This window comes from Corylus avellana, chromosome ca7, assembly GCF_901000735.1.
Source record: "Corylus avellana chromosome ca7, CavTom2PMs-1.0".
NCBI lineage: Eukaryota > Viridiplantae > Streptophyta > Magnoliopsida > Fagales > Betulaceae > Corylus > Corylus avellana.
In genome coordinates, this window is record NC_081547.1 from 27,414,739 (window position 1) to 27,441,089 (window position 26,351).

Sequence of the window (26,351 nt, forward strand, 5' to 3'; positions counted from 1 at the left end):
AATTACCCTCTCAATAAGGTAAATTGGGACCACATTATGATAATCCCATATGGGAAATTCCCCTAATCAAGAACTCCCATCTGTTTCCCGCAATCATAATGGAGCCCATTTGTTTAAGACCCTTGCATTGGATGGCTAACATCGATCCTTGATCGCCAATGCAGTTTTTCACTCTACGTGGATTGACCATTCGCCTTCACCATCATCTAAAACTTCTTCTTATATATTAAAAACTTAATTTTCTTTCAAATTGCATTTAAAAAATTAATTTAATTTACTCTATTAAACAAGTGATTCTCATATCAGAAAATAACATAGAGATATTAATTTCATGGTCCAAGCTAGAAGAAGAAGTGGTTGCCTGGCTTTGATTACCTGGGTTGAGAGAGAAAGGGAGAGGATCGGACAACCCAAAAGTCTTCTCAGTACAGTTGTTTCCTTCCAAAAGCAACAATATATATTGCCTTTAATCATTTCATGGGCAAGAAGTTTCAGAGGTCCTGAGAAGACCAACCAAAAAAGAGAGAGGGGCCACAATGGGGTTCTGTCTGTCTAATTTCATGTCCTTTGGGAGATATGGTTAATGGTTTGCTTTTATTTGTCATCCTTTCTTTATTAAAGCTTAAGAGAATTTTCTTGTGTTGGACAAATAAGAATTCCCAGATTCTAATTAATGTATGTGCTTGTCCACAATCATGCCTACAAATCAAAACTATAGCACTTGGTAAAGGTTATATATTAATATATATTTTTACTATTTATGCTTTCAAAAAAATATGATATTGTTTATACCCAAATTTTATAAAGAAAAAAACAAATCAAATTTAGTCCTTAGGTTTTCACGCGAGACGCAAATATAATTCTTGGGTTTTCAGTTTCAATACCCTTAGATTTTTCTTTGATTAGGTCATTCAGTCAATTTATTAATATCATGTGACTCTCGTTTGACATGTCTCGTGCCAATTGTATGTGCCATATGGCAAAGTTGGCCGGAAAGCTTATTTTTTTTAAATGTTTTATTAAAGTTCAAGGACCAAATTATCGAAATTGAGAATCTAGGGATTAAGTCAAAATTGCATGAAAACTTATGGATTAAATTCAATTTTTCCCCAGATTTTAAAATTTGTTCTATCAATTTCTGGCACCAAAATTGATTGGTAAGTTGGTTGCTAAGGTTCTAACAACATTAATTAGCTCGGATCAATTGGGAACTTTAAGTAAGCTTATGTCTAAATCTACTTAATTGACACGATACCTACCCATAATCATCTATCAAACGTGCAAAAAACAGCTTTAACTGCCGAAAAATACTGCATAATTTGCCTGCATTTTCGGGTAAAACAAGAAATTGTTTGTACAAAGCATAAATGTGAATTAGGAGCTTATTTTTTTCAACACATGCAAATTTGGCTTATTTCCCGTGAAAAAAAATTACTAGAAATCTCTTATACAAAAATTAACGGTAAAGATTGTAAAATTTCCTTTAAGGCAATTCGGTAATTTTTTCACTGAGGATATTAAATTAATTAGCTAGCTTTCAACATTAGTTTTGAACGTGGTCTTCCTCAAGAAGCCATAATATTTTGAACCAAAAAAATAAAAAAATAAAAAAATAAAAAAAATCAACTACTAAAGGGAAAACGTAAATTTCTTTTAAGAAACATCATGATTGGAATTATATGTTGTAGATGGAGAAATGGCGGAGAAAGCAGCTTTTGCTGTTGTTGTACAGGTAGGTTAGGTCTGCATGATTATCATGCTAACTATACTTATCACAGATCTAATTGCTTTATTTCTAATTTTCCTTTAGCAACGATTCTTGATCAGCAAACTATGTTATATATATATAGCTAGTGGGGAATTAATGAGTATAATTTCATCTTATTTCACTGTCATTGCGTTAATATAATGCAATGTGTTGGACGTGGATCAGTCCACCCACCAGTGGATCAAATTATGAAGAGTCACTTGATTATTTATTAGTTCTGAAAATCCCATGCAAAAGGGCAAAAAAGAAGTAGAAGAAAAAAATCATAATTTAGTTCTTGGAAGCTTATTTTTAAAAAAATTCGTCAAATCCAAGGAGTACTCATCTATTCTCACATTATATCAGCCTACAGCTTTTAACTTTTGCTCTGTTGAGTACATGCACTTACTTTGGTCTAGCTAGTCAAAAGTTTAATTCGCTAGCCCATAGTTTTGAATTAGTACTATAGCACTCAACAATGCAAAATAAACTATAAATAAAATAATAATAAAAATAAAATAAAATAACCACTAATAAGGGTGATAGTTGAATGGTCTTAAGGGAATTTCCATAAGATTTCTTTTTTTTTTTTTTGAGCAAATTTCCATAAGATTGGGCATGCACTAGGGCCTGAGTTCAACTCCCACAATGGGAATCCTTTAGCCTATTAGTGTTAGTCACCTTGAGTCTCATTAATGCCATGGTGAAGCGGGTGTTAAGCTATGGCTCTGTTGGTCTTGAGGGTCCTGCAGTTCCCACCGTCTAGGTCCCTCCTGAGCGACGCCCCACTGGTTGGTACTACTATGGTCATATCTAAGTAGGATAACTACAATTGGTCTCCCCCTCCAACCCTTTTTAATTAAAAATAAAAAATAAAAAATCGTTTGATTCTCACCCCTTTAAATTTTTTATTTCTCTTTTCTCCTTTGGTTCTCTCTTTTAGAGACTTTCTTTGTACTCTCTCTCTCTCTCTCTCTCTGCACGTACATAGAAGCCCTTCAAGACTTCACCACCACTGTTTTATATCGCGCTACGTACCTTAGTTCCATCACCTGCTCAGGGATGGAGCCAGAGCTTGAGTTAGGTAGTGGTCAATAGGCAAAAAAAAAAATTTACCTTCAAGATTGTGTGTTGGATTAGTGGGAATAGATGAATTTTTGAAAATATGAGCTTCTCTATAAACAAAATTCAATGCCACCAAAGAGTTAATTGTGAACATCATAACATTGAACACCTCGTTCAATAGGCCCCAAATTTCTGGGAGGTGAAGACAATCGAGAGAGTGCTAGATATGATTTGGAATAACATTGCACGTGACATCATAATTAAACTGATGAGACAAAATTAGTAACGAGGCATATATTATCATCAAATTACCACAAATATGACCTACATAAACTAGAATTGGCCGTGTTAAATGCAACGTTTGTTACATCAAGATATTTGATGATAAAAACAAATGAATAAAAAGTCGCAATTAAGTGAATAATTTTCTCCAAGTATGGTTATTGCAGCCCTACAGTACCCACATCCTCCATTTCAATCTCATCCAACGTATCTACATGCGCCATGACCTGATCATCAACACGAGCACACAAAAATCGAATATTAATTACGACACTTTTACTTGTTTTCTTTTTTATTTGATGGAATATATATATATTTTTTTTTGGGGGGGGGGGGGGGTTTACTTACTTGGGTCTTGGGTGGTCAGGACTCCGGTGTGAGCGAAATCACAGTTGTAATCGTGGCGACCAGACTTCTGATAGAAGGCATTCATGACGTATGATGCGTGGGAGGCAACGGCATTGGGTTGGAAGCAGGCTCCACCAGCTTGTATGGGCTTGCAATCCACACCTGAGCTGCAGGCGTAGTCTATGTTTGACTGTAGCGCTGCATTGCTAGCGCCTGGCTTTGGTACACACCACTTCTTGCCTGATACGGGTGTGGGTCTGGGCCTTGGTCTATTTTGACCCGACTGGTATAATACGAAGAATAATGACAAAGATTAATTAAATATTGAGAATCAAAAATTAATACAATAACGAATAAAAGACAACTAGTTTGAAGTAACCAATTAGCATGTGATCCCTTAATTTCCAAAGCAATTTAATATATACTTAACACCACAAGATCTGCTCACCCGCAAAAGCAGAGGAAAAGAAAAGACAACTACAAGAAGGCGCCATGATCGGATCAAAATTTAAAAACACGTGCGTACTCACTCTAAGCATGTGCCAAATCAATTAGAAAAGATTTGCACAAATTCTCATCTTGTCAGAGCCAAGTCCAATCAACACGCCGGGTGCGATTGTGACCTACAAACTAGAGATTAGATCGGGTGGCCGCAACTACTAAATCTTCCTGGTCAAGAATAGTTGCGACCGTTCCGATAGCTAGTAGGGCGAACACTCTTTAGAGGTTTGAAGAGGATGACCCACCATCCCCTTCCCTCCAAAGGAGTGGTACATGGTTCATGCCCCCACTCCACATTGCAAATAATAACAATTTTGATGTTTCTGCTAGCAATAGGGCAAGGGACAAAAAAATATATATCTCAAAACTTATAAAAAGAAATTCGAATGTGCTTTTAAAATCAATACATTGCTCGTAGTCTTAGTAACGGATATATTCTTTAGAAAAACAAATTCCATTCCTCAAGAAATTAAAAAACAATATTCTTTTCTTTCCTTGTTTATCAGACAAACAACAACAGTTCTACTATAAAAATTATAATAATAATAATTAAAAAAGAAAAAAAAAGAAGTGAATTATATTTCGTACCTGTTCATTGCGCATAATCCCAATGTCATATATCGGAGTGAAATCCGGTCGGAACAAGCCCCAGTTCCTCTCAGCGGTCGGACCCGGCTTAAGGTTCTCATCGAACAACGAGAAAAGGTAGGTCTCGAATCTCCGGTTGGGCATCAACGGCGTGCCTCTACGCGAGCTGACATGATGGACCAAGTGCCCATTAAACGTCGCCGCATGGGCCACGCTACAGGCTTCGTAGCCGTCGCAGTTGGTGGGCCAACCGGTCTCGCCCACGACCAAGCCCACGTCGCCGTACCCGACGCCCTTCATGGCCGAGTGGAGGGCGTCCATCATGGCGTCGAACATGTTGGTGTATGTAATGCCTGTGAACTTGTCGTGGATGCCAGCGTTGCGCTTGAAGAGCGCGTAGTTCGCCATCTTTGGAGAGTAGGCAAAGTAGGGGTAAGGGTTGACCATGAAGGGTGCATTTGTTTCGCGTAGGAATTTCAGCATCGGCGCGAATACGAGCCGGTCGTAGCCTCGCCTGAACCGGCCGAGACTCGGTGGCTCAGAGATTGAGAGAATGCCAAGAGAGTGTGGGGATGTGACCTGGTAATTAAGCCGACAAGAAAAACGCGCTCAAAAGTCAAAAACAAATCAAAGGAAATCTATGTACCCAAAAAAGGGGGAAAAAAACAGAGCCAATTAAAATTATAATAATCTCCAACCTTAATGTCCTTGATTCCGGCGAGAACAAGAGCCTGGTGGAGACTCCTCATCGCAGGGACAAGGCGACTAATGAGGATTTTGTCGGCGGTGGCCATGATTTCATTGCCAACGGCAATATAATTGATCCGTGTCTGCGGGTGGAACGGGGCGATGTGGGTGGCTACCCACTGGCGCGCGTTGGCTAGTACGGCGAGGGCGGGGATCTCACCGTTGCCGACGGTCACAGTGACGAGGATGCCAGTGTTGGCAAATGCGCGGAGGATGTCAGGGTTGGTGTCGAAGATCTTGATGCGGTCGATGATGGTCTGGGTCTTGAGGAAGTTGGCCACTTGAGCCGGCGGCGGAAGGTTGTTTGCCAGAGTGCCGTAGTTGACGCCGATGGAGTGTGCGGTGGCGGTGAGGTAGAGGAAGAGAGTGGAGAGGACGAGGATGGGGTGGGAGAGGGCCATGGTTTTCCGGACTTGGAGACACGGATTGGAAGGAGGGGGTTTCTGGTGTATTTATAGTGGGGAAGAATATAGAAAAATGATTGTGTTATTTCTGTGGGTAATTTTGTTTATCCAACAAAATTAAACCTACTAATCTTTTTTGGATAAGTTCTTGTTCAGAATTAGCAAAGTGCTTCAACCACCCTTCATTAGTTTCATTAATATCACCACGATTTTATGCTCCTTAAATAGTTCTGATTTTTTCTTAGCTTTTTTTTTCTTTCTAGGGTGCTGAGATCTTATAGGGAACTAAGGAGGTAGGATGGTGTATGCAAATACAAGTTCTTCAAACTGGTTTTAGAGTAAATTTCCTTCAACCTATTATAATAAGTGTCAAATGTCATATTTTACATGTTTTAATTAATATTTTTAATAATTATTTTATTGTTATTCTATTAATCTAAAAAGTCAAACATTAATTTTTGATAAACTTTAGCATGTTACATGAGTCATAACACTTGTCACTTACTAAAATATGTCGAAAAGAAATTTTTTGAAATTTGTATCCAAATCTAACATTATCAGTTTATCATTAATTGTTTTTGATAATAACTAATTTAAGGGTAGATTAATAATACGAGATTAGCATAGTAAAATAATGATTGCCGTATATCATAAATCTTTTATAAAATTCAATGGGCCAAACCTAATTAGTAAGTAAGTAACAACAATGGATTCGAATCGAAAACTTTCGCAATCGGACACAGGATAACTTGATTATTAATTAGTTAGCGGTTTCTTTCACGTCTCGAATCAACTTGTCGTGTTTACGTGGCGCTTGGACAAAGCTTCCGAGTCAAAGGTTCAAAGCTGACAAGAGTCCGACGCTGAGCTCCCGCTAAAATAAAACTTCCGCTTCACCGATTCTTTCTGGTATGATCCACGCGCTGTAAACACGAGAATGGCCCTTCGACTTTGGCGTGTGAACCCGACCACCTCTTTCAGGTTGGGCGGCGATCACGCACGCGCTTTTCTTTTAAAGGAAAAATAAAGAAAAGTGACTGGCCCGTGTTTTAGCGCGTTTTACGCGGGTTCTGAAGGTTCGGGCGGCACAGAGCCTCATAGAGAGAGAGAGAGAGAGAGAGAGAAAGTCCAGCCCGCCGCATATTTTGCTGTAAAGGTTTAGAAATTGTGGGTTGGCTCACTTGGCTGTATACAGTGTAAATATCCAATTGTCATGATTAAATAGTTTGTGATTTTACAGCCGTTGGATCATTGGAAGGTGTCTATGCTTAGACTCACGATTATGGTCCTAAACGGAAAGCCCATCAAATCTTTACAAGACAATCTATTGCGTCTGAATTTTTGTAAGAACATCGCAAGCATGCCCAATTTATTATTATTATTTTTTTTTAATGAGTATAATTGTATTTTAATAAAATAATAATTAACAAAAAATATTTTTTCTCGAAAACTCTTCTTTAAATTTTAGAAAATTGTTTTCATTTTTTAAAATATTAAACATTTTTTAAGTTTGACCATCTCATTTTTAAATCAACAAACACAAATAGAACGCCCCTAAAAACCCCACCTGAACTTCACCAAGCCACTGCCGAGATCTGGTCAGAAATTACCGATTCACCGCGATGTATGGGATATTGGTATTTCCTTTTTATTTTATTTTTGGTTATAATTGTTCGAATTAAATAACACTTTCTTTTCTTTTTTTTTTCTCAATAAATAATGGTTTCGCCTTTCGAGTATTTGAGAATCATGAAGTCACCAAGTGAATTCACACGAATGAATAAGTCCAAAGGCCCTTAACCGTTGCTGCAACAAAATCCAAAACTGGCAGATATGCAAGCCTTACTTGGGCCTATGATCCGGAGAATGACAAAAGTAAAAAGCTGCCTAATTTGTTTTATTTTCATATATACCTTCTTTTTCTTTATTTGCCACCCTTACGTTACGTTTACGTGCATGGGCATCAAATTCAGTTCATCTTTTGCACCGTACGTTTTTTTACTTTTTCTTTTGGGGGCATTATTAGGATTCTCTACAATTTTTTTTTTTTTTTTAAAAAAAAAAAAATTAAATTTTAAAATTATGTGAATTCAGGCCTTTTTTAAACGTCTAAGCGATTTGAAATGAAACCGTCAAAAAATAACTATAGTACCCTAAGCATTTTCATTACAAAAAAGTGTTGTATATAGTACATATAATGAGAATATAAATACTATCTTATCTCATGACTAATATATTCAATAACGCCTCTTCTCTCACCCTAATCTCGATCTCCTACTCAAATCTGCAAAGATTGATGTTGCGCCGACATAGTCCCTTATCCAATAAGCACTTACTCGTATCGGATTCAGATACAGAATCTGATACTCCAAGCTATGGCGTCTACGACTCTGAGACACTAAAGCAAAATAAAAGGGGATGTCAAAAAAGGAAGACGAATAATAAAGAAAATTTTGTCGACGAAGAAAGTAGCCGAAATGTGAAGGCTTCGAAGGAAGATCCAGGTTTAAAGTTGCTAATTACTATCATTTACTTGCTATATATATATATATACTTTTAAAGCTTACTCTTTCCATTTGTACACCATATTCAGTAAATGTTACTTGTATTCCAAGGTAAAAATATTAAATTTCTAATGAAGAAATTTTTTATGGGATTAATTGAAAACTAACGTTGCTTCTTAAATAATTATTTTAAGATTGTTTCATAATATGCAGATAATTCATCATTAATATTGGTGGAGCAGGCAAAAAGGTATCAAGAAAACATGAAACAAATTCCAATCCCTACAAGTCGTGGGTCGTGGTCAGATATTGATGATGATGATGATGATGATCTGTTCATCACATGGGAGGGATTAGTGAAATCCATGAAGCTGTTGTACGGACAGTCATTGCACTACCTAACCCATGTTCTTGTGAAGCAGTGGGATCGGTCAAGGATTGGTGCCGATGAGGAAGACAAGCCGGTGGACAACATTATTCATCGTCACAAGGCTGAGGGCATCGTTTGGGACGTGGAAGAAGTCCACCGGCGTTGTACCTCTCATCTGCACCTGGCTAAGCTTTGGCTACAAGACCCCGATTATCATGCTTTTGTTGATGATGTCATCCCGCCGTCTTAAGGCGGCTCGGTTACTATAGTCTATATGTTCTGTTATGGAACACGTATCTCAATTCTAATGGCACTACAAAAAAAAAAAAACATGGTTTATAGATGTTTTGTATTGGGATTGTTTTAACAAAACGATCCCATTAGGAGAAGGGAAAAATGTCCCAAAAAAAAAAGTATGTGAACGGGTAAGTGAGTTGTGATTCATGAACCTTTGTTTTATTATTTTGGATACAGTGTAATTAGCTTTATGTATTGTATGTGAAAGGGTAAGTGAACCCTGCACCTATTTGAACAGTTAATTACACGGTTACACCCCATCCCAATCCACTTGGTTGTTATTCTATATGCTCATATGTAGTCCCACTTTTACGGTCATAAACAACTTAATAATCCGTGAGTTTCTTCAAAATTAAGGATATTATTTTGAAATTTGTGTTTTACCAAATAATTTTGACCCATCGAAGTTACTAAAGCAAGTAAAAATTTTAGTACTGTATTTTCTCAATTTAGTAATTAATGTTATTTTCCAATTTATGGTCATCATTAATCTGAACCTGTTTGACATCCTTGGCAGCATGGCGGGCAATAGTGCGGCGACGCTTGTTATCAGCATTAATCCTCCACATAAACGTACGGCCCCACTAGGGAATCTAGTACGAGCTGACGTGTATTGCAATAATTATCGCTAAATCTGGTGATCTGTTGATAAAATTTTAACCGTCATAATACTTTTGTAATGAGGACCCATATTTTGGTTTATTTACAATTTACCCATGTTATTCTCGTTTCCTTAGAGCCTAGATGTAGAAACAAGGATTTGGGTTTTAAGTAGGGGTGAAAATCCGGTTCTGGTTCTTAGTTATTGACCAAAATTGGGACTGGAACTCAGATCCTTAGTTTTGACTATTTTGAAAATCGGAACCGAAACCAGTTGGTACCGGTTTCAAAACCAGGTAATCGGTTTTTTTTTTTAAAAAAAAAAAAATTGGACTTATTTAACAAGAAGCTTAGAGGATTGGAGGGCCCAAAATTTTTGTATTTTGGCCCAAAACTTTTGTATTTTGGGCTCTTTAGGCTCAATCAGTGGCTTGGAGTTGAATTTAGAAGGAGAGGATATGCTCCCTTTTATGGAAAAACAAACTTGGAGGGTTTTATATTTTGAGCAATGTGAGACAATTGTTAAGGGGGGAAAAAAAAAAAAAAGTAGGACAATTTTTGGTTCAGTGGCCATTTTTGGCTTCAGCGGACTGTGGCCCAACGCAAGGCAAAGGGCCCACTGAAGCCGAATATATATATATATATATGCACCTGGTTATCCAGTTACTTGGTTATAATCTGGTGCTGAAAACGAGAACCAAAATTAGGGTACCCAGTTACCTAGTTTTCCAACCGATTTTAAAATCGGCTCCCTAGTTTCTCGGTTCCCTTGTTTCCTGGTTCTCCAGTTTCTATTTTCCAATTTTTTTTTACACCCTTAGTTCTAAGGAATAGCTCAATCGGCTGGAAACCACACTTCATAAAGCGAAAGTTACTAATTTGAATCTCTCCTCCTCCTTATTGTGCGGACATGTAAAAAAAAAAAAAAAAAGATTTGGATTAATAGGGGATTTGACTGATTTAACTTCACTCTTTTTCATTTTTTCATAAGAAAAATAGGAAGTAAAAGGTGATCCAAAAATGATGGGTTATAAATTTAATGATGTATTAAGATGATCCAAAAATTATGGTGATGCAAAAACGATCAAAATTTCTAATAAAAAGTCATCCAAAAAATAATGATGGCCTTGTAACCGGGGGTGTACAATCGAAAAGAATTTTGGCGGTGTTGGCAAAAATGAACGGCTTCCCATGGCTTTGGCTGGCTGCTCCCTTAGATGGCTTGCTGAGGAGCGGCTTATGAAGTCTGCAAGGGTTATAGGGTAAATACCTCTAATATTACTTGATGTTAAAACTTAAAATTGCAATTACAACCAAAAAAATGAATAAATAAAATTGCTAAAATTGCTAACAGGGTCTATAGCTTGAGGAATGAGGACCCCAAACTTGGCTAAGCTGGTCTCAAATTTACACGTGAATCTTATGTGATTTTTTAAAAATGTATATAAGAATTACGTTCTTTAAAGACAAATGTTAATTTAATGAGTAATTTATGTTATATTAGAAAATATTCGTCCAACCCGATTTGAAAGAAAATTTAAAATTTTGTTATTGAAAGCCTCTCTTCTCTTGTGTATATGCTTTATAACGCTTTATTTGTTAACCCTTTTTTATTTTTTTATTTATCCTTTTATTTTCTATTTTTAAAACAAAAACATTAACAAATAGCTCAAAGCAAAAAACACAAATTATTTTCATTTTTATCACATTAACATATTTTTCAAACAAAAAATAAAAAATACCCTTTAAAAAACATTAACCATCGGAGTCTATCCTTACACGAAAGGAAGAAAATCCTCCTTTCAATCAGGCTTTAATTTCGAGGTTGCGTCTTTCATGTGATTGCTTATATACCACTCCCAAGTTTTGATATTTACATCAAACACACCATTCTTCCGCTTGTGATCAAGTAGACTTGGATTTGTTAATTTGAGGGGTCAAGCATCAAGCAGATTCATTGAAGCATCAAAGAAGGAATTGGCAATGCAGAAAATGCCATTGCACATTTTATAAACCAAGAATTGAACATTCCCAATCAATTAAATAAGAGACGATGTTTTCGGCAAGTATAAAAGGACAGTCAATTCAAGTACTTTTTCCTCGTAGTTTCCAAATTGTTCCGCAGTACAACTTTGACCGTTCTGGGCCCCTTTACCACAGCCACACGAAGTTATCCATGCTTGGGAAGAGCTGGGCGTGGTCGTTATTGACAAATGACAACAGAAAAGGTCAAAGTTCCGCTATATCTTCAAGCCATTCAACAAGTATAAAAGAAATGTGACTAGTAAGAATAACCAAACAAATTTCAGTCAGCTGTAGACATACAACCATCAGAAGCAACTATATTACTGAAGTGGAAAACTTATAGTTCAAGCAACATTTGACCCGCCTAAAAAGAGATACAACTCAAACTTTGTGAGGAAAAGATATCGAAAGAAAAAATATATGAGATATTATAACAAAATTTCCAAGACCCACAAAAATAAGAGGCAAGGAATACATTCAAGAAGATATTCAAAAACCGAAAGAAAATACAAGCTATATAGGATAATGCGCACCATGGTCAAGCAAGATACCAACCAATTCGGCCTGGCTGTTGGTGATGCAAGAGAGGACCAGCACTGACTTGTTGGGTTCTGCACCATGATAGGGGAAAAAAGGAATGTCTCTGCCATGTTATGGCTTATTGCTATCACCATCGATGACTATATGAAACCTGCCCTTTGCTCAGGTCGTAACTAATTTAGCATCAGGGAGAAAGAATTGAAAATACTCAAAATAGAAAGCCGCAATACAATCTCTCTTGAGAGAAACTCTCTCATCTCCAAGGCCAAAATCTGTACACCTTAAAGATTCCGGAACAAAGAGTGCCTCCGCCTCTCAGGCTTCAGTCTCCAGTTATTATCGCTGTTCATGGGCTTCAAGAGTCGCTCTGCTTCCATTTCAGATTGAAGCAGAGACTGCAGCCTCTTCAAATGTCCACTACATTGCATATGGTCAACAAAACTAGTCTTGCTAATCTTCTGTTCTTCTGGATTAAACTGCCTCTCATAGGGCGACTGCCACTTAGCCTGAAGATATGCGAGTGATCTCCAGGGAGGAAGTGGCATTGAGTTCTGCTTGAGAGAAGATCTAGCAGCCTCAACCATTATCTGAAGAAACTGTTTCAGCCTGGACAAGGAGCCCACATAAATGACTGGAAGCGAATTCAATATTCTATCATATGAGTCAACAGCTCGAGCTATTTCAAAGTGACTTCGGAAATCAATATCAATGATCAAACGCTCAGAGGTTCCAGTGCTGTTGTAGTTGACCACATCAATATATTCATGATCCCCTGCAAACAAGTTATTAAATCATTCACATCAGTACTCCAGACAGATGTATTGTATTCCAGGGAAACCTACTCGACCATCCATTTTAAACAAAATGCCCCAACTCTACGAGGATATAACTCAACTCTCATTTAGTAGTCATAATAAATTGTAAATGATTCAGAAAAATCAGATAAACCTCCAAAAAAAAGTATGAATTGTAAAAGAACTTTTGCTCCACAAATAGATGTGATTTTCGGTTACAGAGGATAGATTCCAACTCCAGTGTACATGAATATAGCTAACAGATATGACAGAAACATGGTTACTAAAAACTCGCCAGATAGTAAATTCCTGGTAATATCCACTAAAAACTTTTTTTTCTTTTTTTTTTTTCCTTCCCCTATTTCTCATAAAATTATTCATTTTTCTCTTGATTAAGACAATTGTAGTTCAAGAGTTCACTAGCATACCTCCAGGGACCTTGCCAATACCCTGCCATTTGGTTGCACATACAGCAGCATCATAACCAGAACGTCTCAGAAGCTTTACCAGAGAAAATCTGATGCAGCTGGCGTTACATGCACTCGACTTGACAACTTGAAGGTCGGTCTCATTGATAGATAGTATAAGAGAATTAACCACTGAAAGCATGTCACTCTCATACTGAGCCACCGGGATCTTACAAAACTGTGATATGACAGAGAATCAGCAAAATGTTAGTAGTTTCAAACTGACAGAAAATTATTAGATTCTCTTGTAGTATGTTAAATTATATGTTTAATACAAAATGGAGTTGAACCATAAACAGCAAGAAATTACAGATTTTAGTGAAAAACGCGATTATACCGGATCTTAATACAAAAACTATCAAAAAGAACCAAAGATTGAATTGGACTTGTGTATGAACTATCAATATGTTGCAATGACAACCAATTATTACTTCTCTAACTAAAAACAGGCTCAAGAGTCAGAACTGAAAAACCAACAACCCTAATCAACATTTCTATTTAAAGCATGTCTGATTATAGCAATTCAATTGTATTTACAAATGAACCCATCATTCAATCAGATTACATACTTTCATCTTCCAAAGAAGTACACTTAAGACACTTTACTATTCGTTGTGTCACTACCCACCTTTGTGACTTCAAACACTTTTGTAGTTGAAATCCTATACTATACATTCTGCATTTCGATTATAATAATTCTTGTACTAACTTTTAGCCTGCTTATCCAACCACACTCGTACAACTACTTTCATGGTATCACACCTAAAAACATTCATTCCCCATTTTTCGAGTCTTAACATATGAAAAGAACATTGCAGGCAAGATGATCATACTCAAGGGAACAAATACTGACAATACATCTCCAACCCATCTGAAAATTCCATTTATGAGAGCCTCTAAGTTCATATCCATATCCAACCAAATGTATTGAGATGGCACTGGAAGGGATGGAAGTAAAAAATGAATACCATTCATAATGGAATATCAACACACTATTTTCCATGAGCTAATATAGATTTCACATATATTCACTGATTCCCTCAAATATACAGCCATCACAGATAATGCTAAATTAGAATCAATTTGGTTCACTGGAAAACACAAATGGAAAGGAGAAAAGGTTCACTGGAAAACACAAATGGAAAGGAGAAAAACAAATTATAACCAAATGAAAACCCAAAAAAGGGAAACATTTTGGATTTTTTTTCCGTTGCCCCTGTATTTTCTACGGATTAAGATTCCTCTACAATTGTGTGGTATTGTACAATATATAACTCTTAAAAACCTAACTAATGTTTTCCAATCAAATGGTTGGAATTTTGCCACATCAGTATGCATCATTTTCAAAAAATGAAATACATGGTAAATAATAAATTTGTGGTAAAATCCCAACCGTTTGATTTTTTTTTTTTTTAAATGGTGAGTTTTAAGGAATTGTACAAATAGAATAGCCTAGGAATTATAGAGGATCTTCATCCTTTACAAGAACCAAACAGGGAAGCCTTATGATTGACATCCCACTGAGGCAACCAAGTACTCTGAATCATTGTCCAAGGTCCCAAATATTGATAACTAAATGATGATAGCTAAAAAAAAAATCCAATAATTCACCGATTCTGACCAACATCTTTCTGGGACCGCTTCTTAATCTTCTTAATAAAGCAATCATTGCACCAATCGCCTTCCCATCAAACAAATTCACAAAATTCAACAAAACCATAATTTTCACGTAATCGACAAGTAATTGTGGTAAAGCAACATTTTATAAGGCTGGGGGGTAAATAAAATTTTACTGAGAGACTTTACCGGAATCTTCTCGGCGGGGTTGGTGAGATCGGAGAGAGCCGAGTCACTGTCACTGCTACACCGGGAGTCGGCCCCACCGCTCCCGTTCTCCAAGAAATCGCTGACCATAAGCGCCAAGTCGTGCTCGCTCTCGTGGCTGAACCCTCCTCCGATCTGGCCCGCTCCTCCTCCTCCACCGGCCCACCTCGCCAGCCAATCCCCTGCCGCCACGCACACCCGACAGTCCATTACGCGTCGTTTCACCTCCTCCTCCTCCTCCTACTACACCTCCTCCTCCCCCCGATCACTACCACCGCGACGACTCCTCTTCCTCCTCGCGATACGTTAAAGCCATCATTTCCCAAAGCGCTACACACCGAATAATTTCGCGAAACCTAGGTTTACAAAGCTATCATTCAAAGAGCAAACAGGGATATAAAAACCAATGGAATTCGAATTTGAATTCGTATTCTTCGTGTGAATTATTTATATAAGAATTAAGAGTTAACTGTTTTTGCTTTTGAGAATAATAAAAAAAAACTCGGTGCCGTAGGTGCTTTTTGAGCAAAACGTGTTTGGTGTTGGTCGTAGCTTTCGGATGATCCAAAGGGAAGAAGAAGAAGAAGAAGAGAAGGAAAGAAAAACGCCTGTGCTGAGACAAACCCAAAATAATGAAGAATGCTAAAGCAACGGGAAAGGGAAATCATATAAAAGTGTGAAACCACGTGAAATGACGGTATTGCACTCGCCTTTTTGTTTTATGGATAAGGGGGAGAGAGAGAGAGATTGAATTTGGACGGGAAGGAGAGGGATATTCATCGGTAACTAAAATGTGGCGGAATTTGGTTTTTCGTAAACAAAAATTAATCTCATCTTAATAATCTTTTTGGATAATTATCTACATTAAAATGGGAGCTAAATTAGCTAATTGCCTAATTATGAAGAGTAACAAGAGATTGATCATTTAATGGAGACCCATTGCCTATGAAATCTAATTATTGCTGGCTAATCAACCCCATTTTCCTATATGGCAGTTTGTTTTTTTGTTTTTTGAAAACCTATATGGCATTTATGAGTAATAGTAGAGACTATCTTTTTATTCTCATAAAACTGATATGGCTTTTAAAATCATTATTAAATTTTAAGTGAATCATATTTAAATTTTGATCTAAGTGTAATTTTGAAAGCTACATCAACTTTAGGATGATAAAAAGAATCAAAGATGGTTCCTAGCATTACGCCGGCATTTATATGTGTTGGTATTGACTAACTTTTTTATTATCTACCATGAGTATTATTGTATAACGATGTATAATTAATGCAATAATAGTTCACACAATTATGAAATTTTATTTCCCATCTAACTTGTTTTCTTTTTAAATGTTGAATTTTGTCCAATAAGAAAAACTGTCAATTTAAAATTAAAACACACGGGGAAGTATTTAATAAAATCATAATTTAGTACTTAAAATTGTGGGTTAATCTCTAAAATTATAATTTTTTTTTAAAATACACGTATTTAAACAAAACCTTTTTTTTTTCTTAATTTTATTTAAGAAGACACAATTAAGTTAGGAAACGGTGGGCTAAAACCAACTATAACAAAACAAATATCGACCTTTCAGGGTCAACATCTAACCAACCAATTAAATAATCGTAAACCAGACTCGGAAAAACGTTTGGTGAATGATTAATTGGTTTTTAAGAAGACTTAGCACGGCGAGTGGGCGTGTGAATATTTAAGGCAAAGGAGATGGGATAATGTTAATTTCAAAGGCAGGCAAGATATGGATGAATTGGGGACCAAGCAATCACAGCTTCGAAAGAAATAGGAAAGAAGTGAAAATTTAACGGTCAAATTGCCTGAACTGAATGGAGGATGACGTGAGCCACACCGATACAACCGCTTACGTCATATGCATCAATTACCAGACTCTTGACCAACGACTCACCCTCCTCTTCCGTTCAAACTTCAAACTATTTTTTTACCTACACAGAAACCCGCCAACACGAAACAGAAATGGTCAAATTAATTATAGTTTTTTTTTTTTAAAAGGTTTTTAAAAATATCTTAATATTAGTCTTATCTTGCATTATTACTATATGAAGATATTTGAATTTAATATATTCTTTTAAAAATAATAATAACTAAAAGATATTTGATTGTGTAATTTCAAAATCTAACTTAATGAATCATATTACCATTATAAAGACTAAAATGAAACAATAGATGATTAACAAAATTAAAAACGAACACATAATTTGTGGATTAAATTCATAGTTTGGCCAAAAAAAAAACGAAATCATTGTTTGAAAGCTCTTGTTAATGCTCCTTCTGTCTCAAAATATATAATTAATTATGTTTGTTAATATGTTTTGGTAAATGTTTTTGGTTTTTAATTTGAAAAAAAAAATAATAATAATATGACATAAAGGAGAAAATTATTTTTGTGTCTTTAGAGTGCTTTGTGATTAAATTGTTTGAAACCGTTTTTATTTTAATAAGAGAAAATAAAAGACAAAAACTATGGTCAAGTTTAGTTTGTAGCATAGACCTTTAGAATGGACTACCTAATTTTAGGTATAATTATTCTTTTGTTTGGTAACACACTATTCTTAAAAAAGTTTATTCGTATGAAACGAATGGTTCGTTAGGGGTGGCCCGTGGTTCAGTTACCAACCACCCCGCGGTTCGTTAGGGGTGGCAGGAACTGCCCTTGGCCGCTTCTGTGGGTGCACCCACCTCCCATTTTATTTCAAAATTTTTTTTTTTTTAATATGAGAATAACGTAAACATTTTCATCCATTTACCAAAAAACAGAATAATTGGATGGTTAACAGTAGAATATTCGGGACACTTCGGATGATGCTTCGTTTTCATGGTAGTGGGCCCATGGTTTGAGTGATGACCGGAAAGGAAGACAGGCAGAGCTGGTGTTTCGTAACGAGGAGGGAGAGAGAACTCAGAAAGAAACCAAAAGAAAAATAATTATTACTAGCGCGGACGCGCCACGCCCGGTCCCATTGAGGGGACCACGCGCTCTGCAGCAGTATCTTTCTTTACTTTAAACGGGGGGGACAAAGACAATTGGCACTCCAGCAATCAATCATGGCGCCAGGAGATGGACCAAGAGAGCGACCAGCCCAGCTCTCGTGGTTTAAAAATAGTGGATGGTCGGCAAAGCTAGAACTGGAGGAAGAATCCTCTATTATTCTGATAAAAGGAGATTCAGGCCCACATTCGCTTTGGTTTGCACTTTGTATGGCAACACAAGGCAATAGTGCCTCTTCCAATGACTTTTGGTTACTATTTGTGGACACCTGATAAAAAAAATTCCTTGGGGGGCACATTGTACTTGATTCTCTTACAAGATGGGTGCAGGAGAGGTAGAGATTGAGCTCCACATGATGAAGATACTAGGCAGGTTCAATGGGTTAAATATCCTCAAAATTGTAAGGAATGTGTGAGAGGAGTTTTCTTGTGGACTCTTGTTCAGGCAAAGAAGCCCTGTTCAAAAAAAAAAAAAAAAAAAAGTGACGAGAGTAAGAGAAGAAATCTCCGATCGTAAGAAAGCTCAGGCCGCTTCAAGGGGCTCAACTTGGATTGGAGAAACTGTAAGAAAAAAAAATTTGCCAATTGGGTTTGATTCTCACATATTAAAGGACATGTGACAAATTTATAAATTAGGTTGAAAAATATTCCTTCAACCCCATTTTGTGGAAATTTACGTCATTCACAAGGCTTACTAAAGGTTTGGAGTTAGGCAATAGTTTAATAAGTTGAACAAAAATTTCTTACGCCGAAAGCTCATCTTTATGCCTAACTTAAAGTTAATGCCACCACATAATAAGTGCCTTCCTTGGAGACTTCCGGTTAGTGCAGCTTTATCCCTTGGGTGTTCCTTTATAGGACCACTATGGCGACCCCAAGCAGAAAAAATTGAAAGCCTTGATACCTCCTGTCTGTATCAATCATGGTTCTTGCATTTAATTGTTTGCCAAGTCAGGTTAAACCCTAACGATCACTAAGCAATAAACACATTGCTAAATCATAAAACCTCTTGGACTTAAGCGCTTGGCCCTATGCTCTACCACTTGGCCCTTGAAATGGACCCCATAATAAACACATTCAATCCCCAACCAGGATCCCGTTAAGAAAATTTATTTGTCAAGTTAAGACAATAAACCACCGACATCCCCGATGCCGTATGTGATACAATAATACATAGATTCACATCATTTATATTATGAATGTTATTAGATGCAACAACACAGTCTAGATGATAAAATACATGCAAGAAAAGTAAACCTTAAACAGGGAATCTAATAATTGCCAAAAAGAAGTGTAAAAGAATCATAACACAGCTAACAACTGTCAGATATAAAAAATTCCTATACAAATAATACATCCTAAAATTGTAGATTAAACAATAATCCACATTATTAGCTGCCTAACACCCAAGTTGACTTCAAAAGAGACTTTAGTTGTCATGAAAACTCGTCAATGACTTAAGAGTTTTTGTCGTAAGTGTTAAAACTAACGTGTACGCTGGATACGTCCTGTGCTGCCAACTCATAAATTACTATATGAAAACAGGGTCCTCCAATGTAAACAGAAGCTTAATCAAATAAAATCCAAAATCGGCAGATTGGTAATTTGGGGCTAATGTGGCAATGTTCAATCTACCATATACTTCCCGCTCGCTGTCCATAGAGCCAACGAGATGTAGATTTGATTGGATATAAAGACACGTTTGGTATATAGATTAGAGCCTAGAATGGATATAATTATTTCATTTGTTTTGAATTTATTAGTCCTACGAATACCTATGTTTTTTTCCGACGAAAATAGAGACATTGACAAAAAGAGCCCTCCACATTTTTCTCGTCCCTCTTTCTCTATGGCCATCCTATCTCTCTGAGATGGATGTGCACTTCCAAGTTCCATCGCAACAACCATTGCTATCTGCCCTGCATACAAGGGAGTTGTCAGAAGGGTGACTCGTGCAAGTCCGCTCACGAAGTCGAGTGATGAGCCTCATTATCAAACTCAACCATGCAAAAACGGCCCAAGTTGTCATCGCCAAGTTTGCTTTTTTGCTCACACGCTAGAGCAACTTTGAGTCCTATCCCTACAGAGTTCGACGACTCATGGGTTGGGCGAGTCCTTCAACGTGTCACTAATTTATCATGGCCATTGCCCAAAGACTCGTTTGTTATGTGGCCCACTTTGATAGTGAAGTAGGTGTTACTCTCTTTTTTAGTTTTCTTCTCAAAATTTGATTTGTTCTCAATATTGTTCGAATAAAAGTAATTAAATCCTGATCATGAGCTATTGTTATTAGCCATTCTTTCTCCTTTATTTATAGAAAAGGATCCTCTCGAGCTAGTGCTTCTTATGTGGAGGGTAATATTGTCATTTGACAATTCTACCATTCACTTAAAAAGACCGGCTCCTCTCCTATTGAAATCAACCGGAAAGAATCTAAATACTTTATTTATGGGTTCTACATCTAAGTTACAACGAATACAAAGCCTAGAAGACCCACCCCCATGTGCAACGCAACTTTACCTACCCATAATTTAGAGTGGGGGTTGTAGAGGGGGGAACATGATACACGTTCTGGTACCCTCTACCTAACTTCTTGATGATTCTAAGATTTTAGTATTATTTCCGGTGCACAGTATAGACATCTGGCATACATTGATGAAATAAATATATATATATATATAACATGAGAAGAAGAGAGAAATGGCTTTTGGACCACCAATTTTCTGAGGCTCCGGTTTGTTTAAACTGAATTATGAAAGGTGCTTAAATGCGTTTTCAACATCTAAATTCCCTTATTCTAATGTCGACGTCTACTCGAACAGATAAGATAAGGTGTACATGAGGCTAAGGTACACGTCTACATATCAATTATCCCCATATAAGTCAGACATGCAAAATAATGAAACCAATGATGACCACAAGAACAAAAAGGGAGAGACCCTCTTCATTTCATTGCCAAAATTTTATTTTGTTTTATTTAAAGGAATATATAAAGTCACATAATTTTTAAATGAAATAACAACAAATTCACTATGTGGTACCATATATACCGTTACATCAAATAAAAATAAAATCTCGACCAAGGAAGCAATTAAAAAATTGTAAAGATAATATTGAGAAACTTCACCATATCAATAACCAAATAAAAGGTAAGGGGAAAAAGTTGAACTTTTTTACATAAGAAAAAAATTCAATATCTTCTACGGAATGAATGAATGAATGAAAAAAAATAAAATAATAATAATAATAATAATAATAGTGTTACTATAATCTTTCATATAAAAACCTGTACTATAAAAGACAATTAGGATGTCTCGATTATAAGAGAGCAACTAGCGTGAGTTTCAGATATGGATCAATATGAGAATTGAGAACAAAGTTCCCCAACACGTTCAATTACTCCTTTTGTTTTGAGCCTTTCTTATCATAAGAATCTTAGAAATCCATCTCAAAATTAAGCTTTAAAAGAATATCTTAAAAAAAACATATTTCTCTCAAAGAATAATGTTTCAAGCAACCAAAATGAGATCGAACATTTTCTTCTTTTGCTTAAAGAGATGAAGGATTTAAATGTAACAACTGCTCAAACCCCAAAAAATTGATTATATGACAAATGATAGTTTGAGAACCCTAAAGTAAACAACAAATCAAACTAATTGATGACCACAACGAGCCACTTAAGATATACTAGAAAAAAGACAAAAACTCCCAACTACATCGATCCCAGACAACAAACGCACCCAGCCATCTGAACACTAGACATCTAGATCCCAGGACAATCAACAGAACCCTTGAACCCTTGAACTCTATCTAAAGCCATATCCCAAAAATCCTTAGCAATCAAATCTGGTTGCTCCCTCAACCAACCTGCTAATTTTCCCTTGTAAAGCCGTCAAATTAAATTAAACCACTTTTTTACTTTGTGCATTGGTCTTCATTCGACCTTTCCAAGCATCTAAGACAACCATCATCTTGTCATCAGTTGTTGACATATATAACTTCCCACAAATGCAATCATTTCTTAATCTAGCATTCCCTTCATTGACATTAAATATATAAACATACTCATGTTGACTTGCTAATCTGAGGGTGTGCATATGTAGTTTGGTCCACCATATTGAGTTTAAAATCAATGCTTATGACCAGCTAATTTGATTAGAAAAAAATATAGCAGGACCAAGACGATTCGTATCAGAATTTTCATAACTAATTAAGAAAAAAAGCAAACAACCAAATAAAGGGTTTAACTTGAAAGCTATTGCCATTTCATAATAACAAAGAGCAGAGCACAGTCAAAGATTCTGTTGGAAATTTTATCCATAGAGCACAGATATACCTCCAAGTTAGCTGGTTGAAATTGTTGTTTCTGATTGAGATGGAAGGTGAAAAGAGAAGATGACATTATCGCCGCAGATGCCGCTGGAAAACAAAAGGATTAGTTAAATAATTTAAACTCTTTATCCATTGACGATAATATCTTTTTGTAATAGACCAGCAAAACCACTTTGCCAACCATTAGACATGCTTTAATTACATCAACCAAAAGGTAAGGTTATAAGCTTTGCAGAAAACCTTTGTTGTTATCATAAGCAATAAGAGAAACAAAAGAAAAAAAAGGAATAAAAGACAAATAATACTAGAACATACTCTTGCTGCATTATTAGCTACTTGTGGCCGTCTATCAGAAATTCTCTCTTGATCTGGTATTAGCTCTGGACTATCATGCTTATAAAATGCCTGTAGAGCTCTCCCAATAAATGGGCGAACTATATTTACTTCCATTGCAGATAGATTGTTAATCTGCAATTCAAAATTTAAAAAATTAGGACCATAAAAATCAAAGAAAAAATTGTTTTCATCAGAGATATATTCTCACCTGGATTCAACACAAAGTACTATACATTCACATATACAATGCATTAATAGTAAATAAAATCACACATAAGAAAACAAAAACATTACCCCAATCCATGCTATAAGTTATGTACAGATGTCAGAGAGCAAAACCATTTTACGAGCCCTAACAAAGAGGTCTCATCATCTAGTATCCTTCAAGTATTCTTCTTACACATACGACACATTGTCATGACGGATGCCTTGCTTTCAAGTTAATGTTGTTTATTTATAATAATTTAGGAATATCATTTGGTTTCATCATAGTTATAAAAGAGAGGGCTGTTTTAGCAAGAGTCTGAACTTTGGATTGATTGCTCATATTAGCTTCTATGTGGAAACTATGCAACTAACCAAATAATTTGAAGTTAAAAAGGTGGAATTACCCCCATCAATATATCTTTCTATGAGCATTGTTTATGTTATGTAATCAACATCCGGTTCTGTATTGAGAAAGTTAAAAGTGAGAACTTTAACCCTAGTTCTGAAATAGTGAATTTCTTCCCCCTCCTCCTCCCCCTCCCCCTCCCGACATGCACTCAATTTGAACACTGCCAAATCCCATAAACTCTAATATATGACTCAATCTCAGATGCATTTTCATTGTGCATTCCATATAACAGGAAATATTCAGATGTTAGATGGTTGAAATCGTCACTTTAATAGTTTATGAACTTAAAAAGTCAAAAATACAAAGCAAATTGGAGTGCTTTACATTTACACATTACCAAGGAACACTATCCTCTACAACGTCCAAATTCCACTTTGTAAAAAGGAACATGTTCCAAAAAAAAATTAACCCATTTTTTGATGTCTCTTAAAATTACAAGGCTACTAATACCACTTTATCGTATGCAGCATCAACAGATTCACAAAGGGACGTAAAAAGCATACCTTCAAAGCAAGTGCACGCTCATTAAGTGTCTCTAAATTAGTCTCCACTTTATGAAACCTCACATCCCTGATATCCTCAACAAGAGACCTCACCTATATAAGAGATCTATTATCAAAGTCTTGGCAAAAGCTCAATGCATATTTATGCAAGTTAAAATAATCTTCTTCATTGTTTTTCTTTTTTTGATAAGGTTAAGAGAATCTTAAACTCACCATATACACATCCGGAATGTCATCACGTGCACTGTAGTCCACAAAGTTATAGTTGATATTAGTATTGTCAAGTGGAAAGATATAATGTTGTAGCAACTTCTCAACACTTACTGATCAAAAAGAAGTCTTGAGATTTCCACATAATGAAACGGTAGTTGCTCAAACACTCGTTGAGAATCCCGTTCTGCTTCCAAAACCTGCGTCAACTTTTCTAGTCCACAGAAAAGGAAATGATGAGAAACCTTTTTCATATTTTTACTTTAGTATTACAAGAATATAAAATCACCCAATTTCAACAATTTTTTTATTGGTAAGATCCACGAATGACGCACCCTGGCTTGAACCCCTGACCAAAACCTGTTTCAACATATTTTAGGGAATGGGTAATTCGCGCAGCCAGTCCAAGCTAACCAAGGCCATAGTGCTGACGAAAGAACGACCATGTCAAGAAGTTATTTCTTTCCTTTTGTTTTTTGGTAAGCAATTCTTTGGGATGTTATTTAGCTGATCTCCAATACCACCCGGCAAGACATACACCTCCTATTACGTTGAGCATTATGTTGATTCTATCCTCTCCCATAGGATTATGCTGACCTCTAAGAATGCATATAGTAGACGTCTTGATTCGAAAGGGTATATACAAAGTGATTAGTTTCTGGTGCGTGTGTATATTACAGTTGGTGTATGTGTGGGAAACAAACAAATAGGCACGCACAACAAATATAGTAAAAGCTTACCAACTGACATCCACAGTGGAGGTCGAATGGTGCACTTCCCTCTCTTCTTCAAAGCCACAGCTAGCCACAGCGGCACCTGAGTTGCCATTTGTGGAAAAAATGGTCCAAAATCCCCCTGTCAATACATTAAAAAAATAAAGGAAAAGAAAGAAAGATAGATCATGTATGAGATTGCGTTTGGGATAGAGATAGACAAAGGGAGGGTAAAGGCGGAAAAGAAAGATACACAGATGAAATTGAGAGCATCCATTCTGAGATTGGGGACTATCTCGACCATCTCGTCCTCTGCAATGAACTCGACCTGAACAACAAACAAGATTTTCCAATCAATCCAAAACAATCATGCTAAATCTCAAACCCAGAGAGAGAGAGAGAGAGAGAGAGAGAGAGAGACCTCTTCAGCAGAGAAGAGTGATAGGTTGGGGTCGGATTGGCCGGCCATCTCTGTGGAATCAAATGGATCTAGGGTTTATGCTTATACAACGTCCGAACGGGTAATGATGTGATGAAATTAGAGGAAAAAGAGCAGGGGAGAGAAATGCGTCGAAGGATTATGAAATTATGAATCAGGACTTGTGGAAAGAGGTGGCAGCAGAGATGGATATGGTGAATTTGAGATATTTGTGACTGAAAACCGTCTGCCCTACTCTCTCTGGTGGCGGGAAATCATGTCCGTCGTATAGGAGGGAAATTTAATTTTTCCTCCTCCTTTTTTTTTTTAACAAAAAAAAAAATCTTCAAAATGAGTTTGAAAGTCATGTTAGGAAGCCCACAATTCCCAACCCAACTCTGTTTAATTAGTTTCCTGGATTTGTGTTTGGGTCCAACAACTCAAAATCCAACCTTTTGTTTTTTTCCTTAATCCAACCCAATTCACTTTACCCGTATTTATTTTCAATGCCCAATTCGCACGCATAAACCAATGAGAGAACACTCGTTTTTGGATTATGAAATTAGCTTTTATGTATTTCTGTTTTCAAAATTATTCATACATAATTTTTGTAGTTTTTTTAATTCTTAAAAAAAAATGAAAAATGAATACAGCAGAAACTCCTTTTTACATTTTTTTATTTTTTGACAAGTAACGCTAGATATTATATTTTTATTCTATAATTGTCTAACAATATTGACTTGACACTCTAAAATAATCATTAAATTTTTTTATTTATTTAACAATGATTAATTAAATAGTTAATTAAGAGTGTCATGTCGGCTTTGTTGAATGAATATTTGATAAAATTATATTATCTAGTATTTTTTTATCTTTTTCAAATATTGTATCTTTGCTCAAGTGGTTTTGGAGGGACTGTTTCTTGCCATTATACTCCTTTTCCCTTAAATTTTCTAACTTGGCATATTGGATAAATCTCATTAATCTCCCAAGTTGGAATTTACTTGTGATCTCATGCAGATCTTCGTATACAATCCTCATCAAAGCTTTCCATCACCATCAGAAAATGCAAAGAATTACTTTAAGATAAATGATGACATTGTTATC

At 36.2% G+C, this 26,351-nt stretch overlaps 3 protein-coding genes across 7 annotated transcripts; all 3 read right to left on the minus strand.

Moving 5' to 3' along the window:
• Window positions 1-3,091: 3,091 nt before the first annotated feature.
• LOC132187301 (glucan endo-1,3-beta-glucosidase-like) lies at window positions 3,092-5,727 on the minus strand. Its single transcript, XM_059601574.1, has 4 exons — window positions 5,230-5,727; window positions 4,532-5,110; window positions 3,443-3,725; window positions 3,092-3,321 (listed from the first exon to the last, which is right to left on the minus strand). Exons 1-4 carry the CDS (start codon window positions 5,677-5,679, stop codon window positions 3,293-3,295), a joined length of 1,341 nt encoding a protein of 446 aa, XP_059457557.1. The 5' UTR covers window positions 5,680-5,727; the 3' UTR covers window positions 3,092-3,292.
• A 5,710-nt stretch (window positions 5,728-11,437) lies between these two features.
• LOC132188536 (uncharacterized) lies at window positions 11,438-15,777 on the minus strand. 2 transcript variants are annotated; one of them, XR_009440893.1, is made up of 4 exons: window positions 15,086-15,777; window positions 13,241-13,457; window positions 12,012-12,790; window positions 11,438-11,734 (listed from the first exon to the last, which is right to left on the minus strand). XR_009440893.1 is itself a non-coding variant. In XM_059603027.1 (3 exons), the coding sequence occupies exons 1-3, from the start codon at window positions 15,311-15,313 to the stop codon at window positions 12,300-12,302; spliced, it is 936 nt and encodes a 311-aa protein (XP_059459010.1). In that variant the 5' UTR covers window positions 15,314-15,777; the 3' UTR covers window positions 11,768-12,299. The 2 variants fall into 2 exon arrangements, 1 of the variants encoding a protein (XP_059459010.1); XM_059603027.1 differs by lacking the exon at window positions 11,438-11,734 and having other exon boundaries at window positions 11,768-12,790.
• Window positions 15,778-18,511: 2,734 nt separating this feature from the next.
• Window positions 18,512-25,520, minus strand: LOC132188268 (DNA replication complex GINS protein PSF2). 4 transcript variants are annotated; one of them, XR_009440870.1, is made up of 9 exons: window positions 25,248-25,520; window positions 25,080-25,154; window positions 24,854-24,968; window positions 24,228-24,327; window positions 24,117-24,147; window positions 23,904-23,996; window positions 22,764-22,916; window positions 22,453-22,535; window positions 18,512-18,572 (listed from the first exon to the last, which is right to left on the minus strand). XR_009440870.1 is itself a non-coding variant. In XM_059602689.1 (8 exons), exons 1-8 carry the CDS (start codon window positions 25,293-25,295, stop codon window positions 22,518-22,520), a joined length of 594 nt encoding a protein of 197 aa, XP_059458672.1. In that variant the 5' UTR covers window positions 25,296-25,520; the 3' UTR covers window positions 22,306-22,517. The 4 variants fall into 4 exon arrangements, 2 of the variants coding, with proteins under 2 accessions (XP_059458672.1, XP_059458671.1); XR_009440869.1 differs by lacking the exon at window positions 18,512-18,572 and adding an exon at window positions 19,888-20,035; XM_059602689.1 differs by lacking the exon at window positions 18,512-18,572 and having other exon boundaries at window positions 22,306-22,535; window positions 24,854-24,929.
• Window positions 25,521-26,351: the final 831 nt, after the last annotated feature.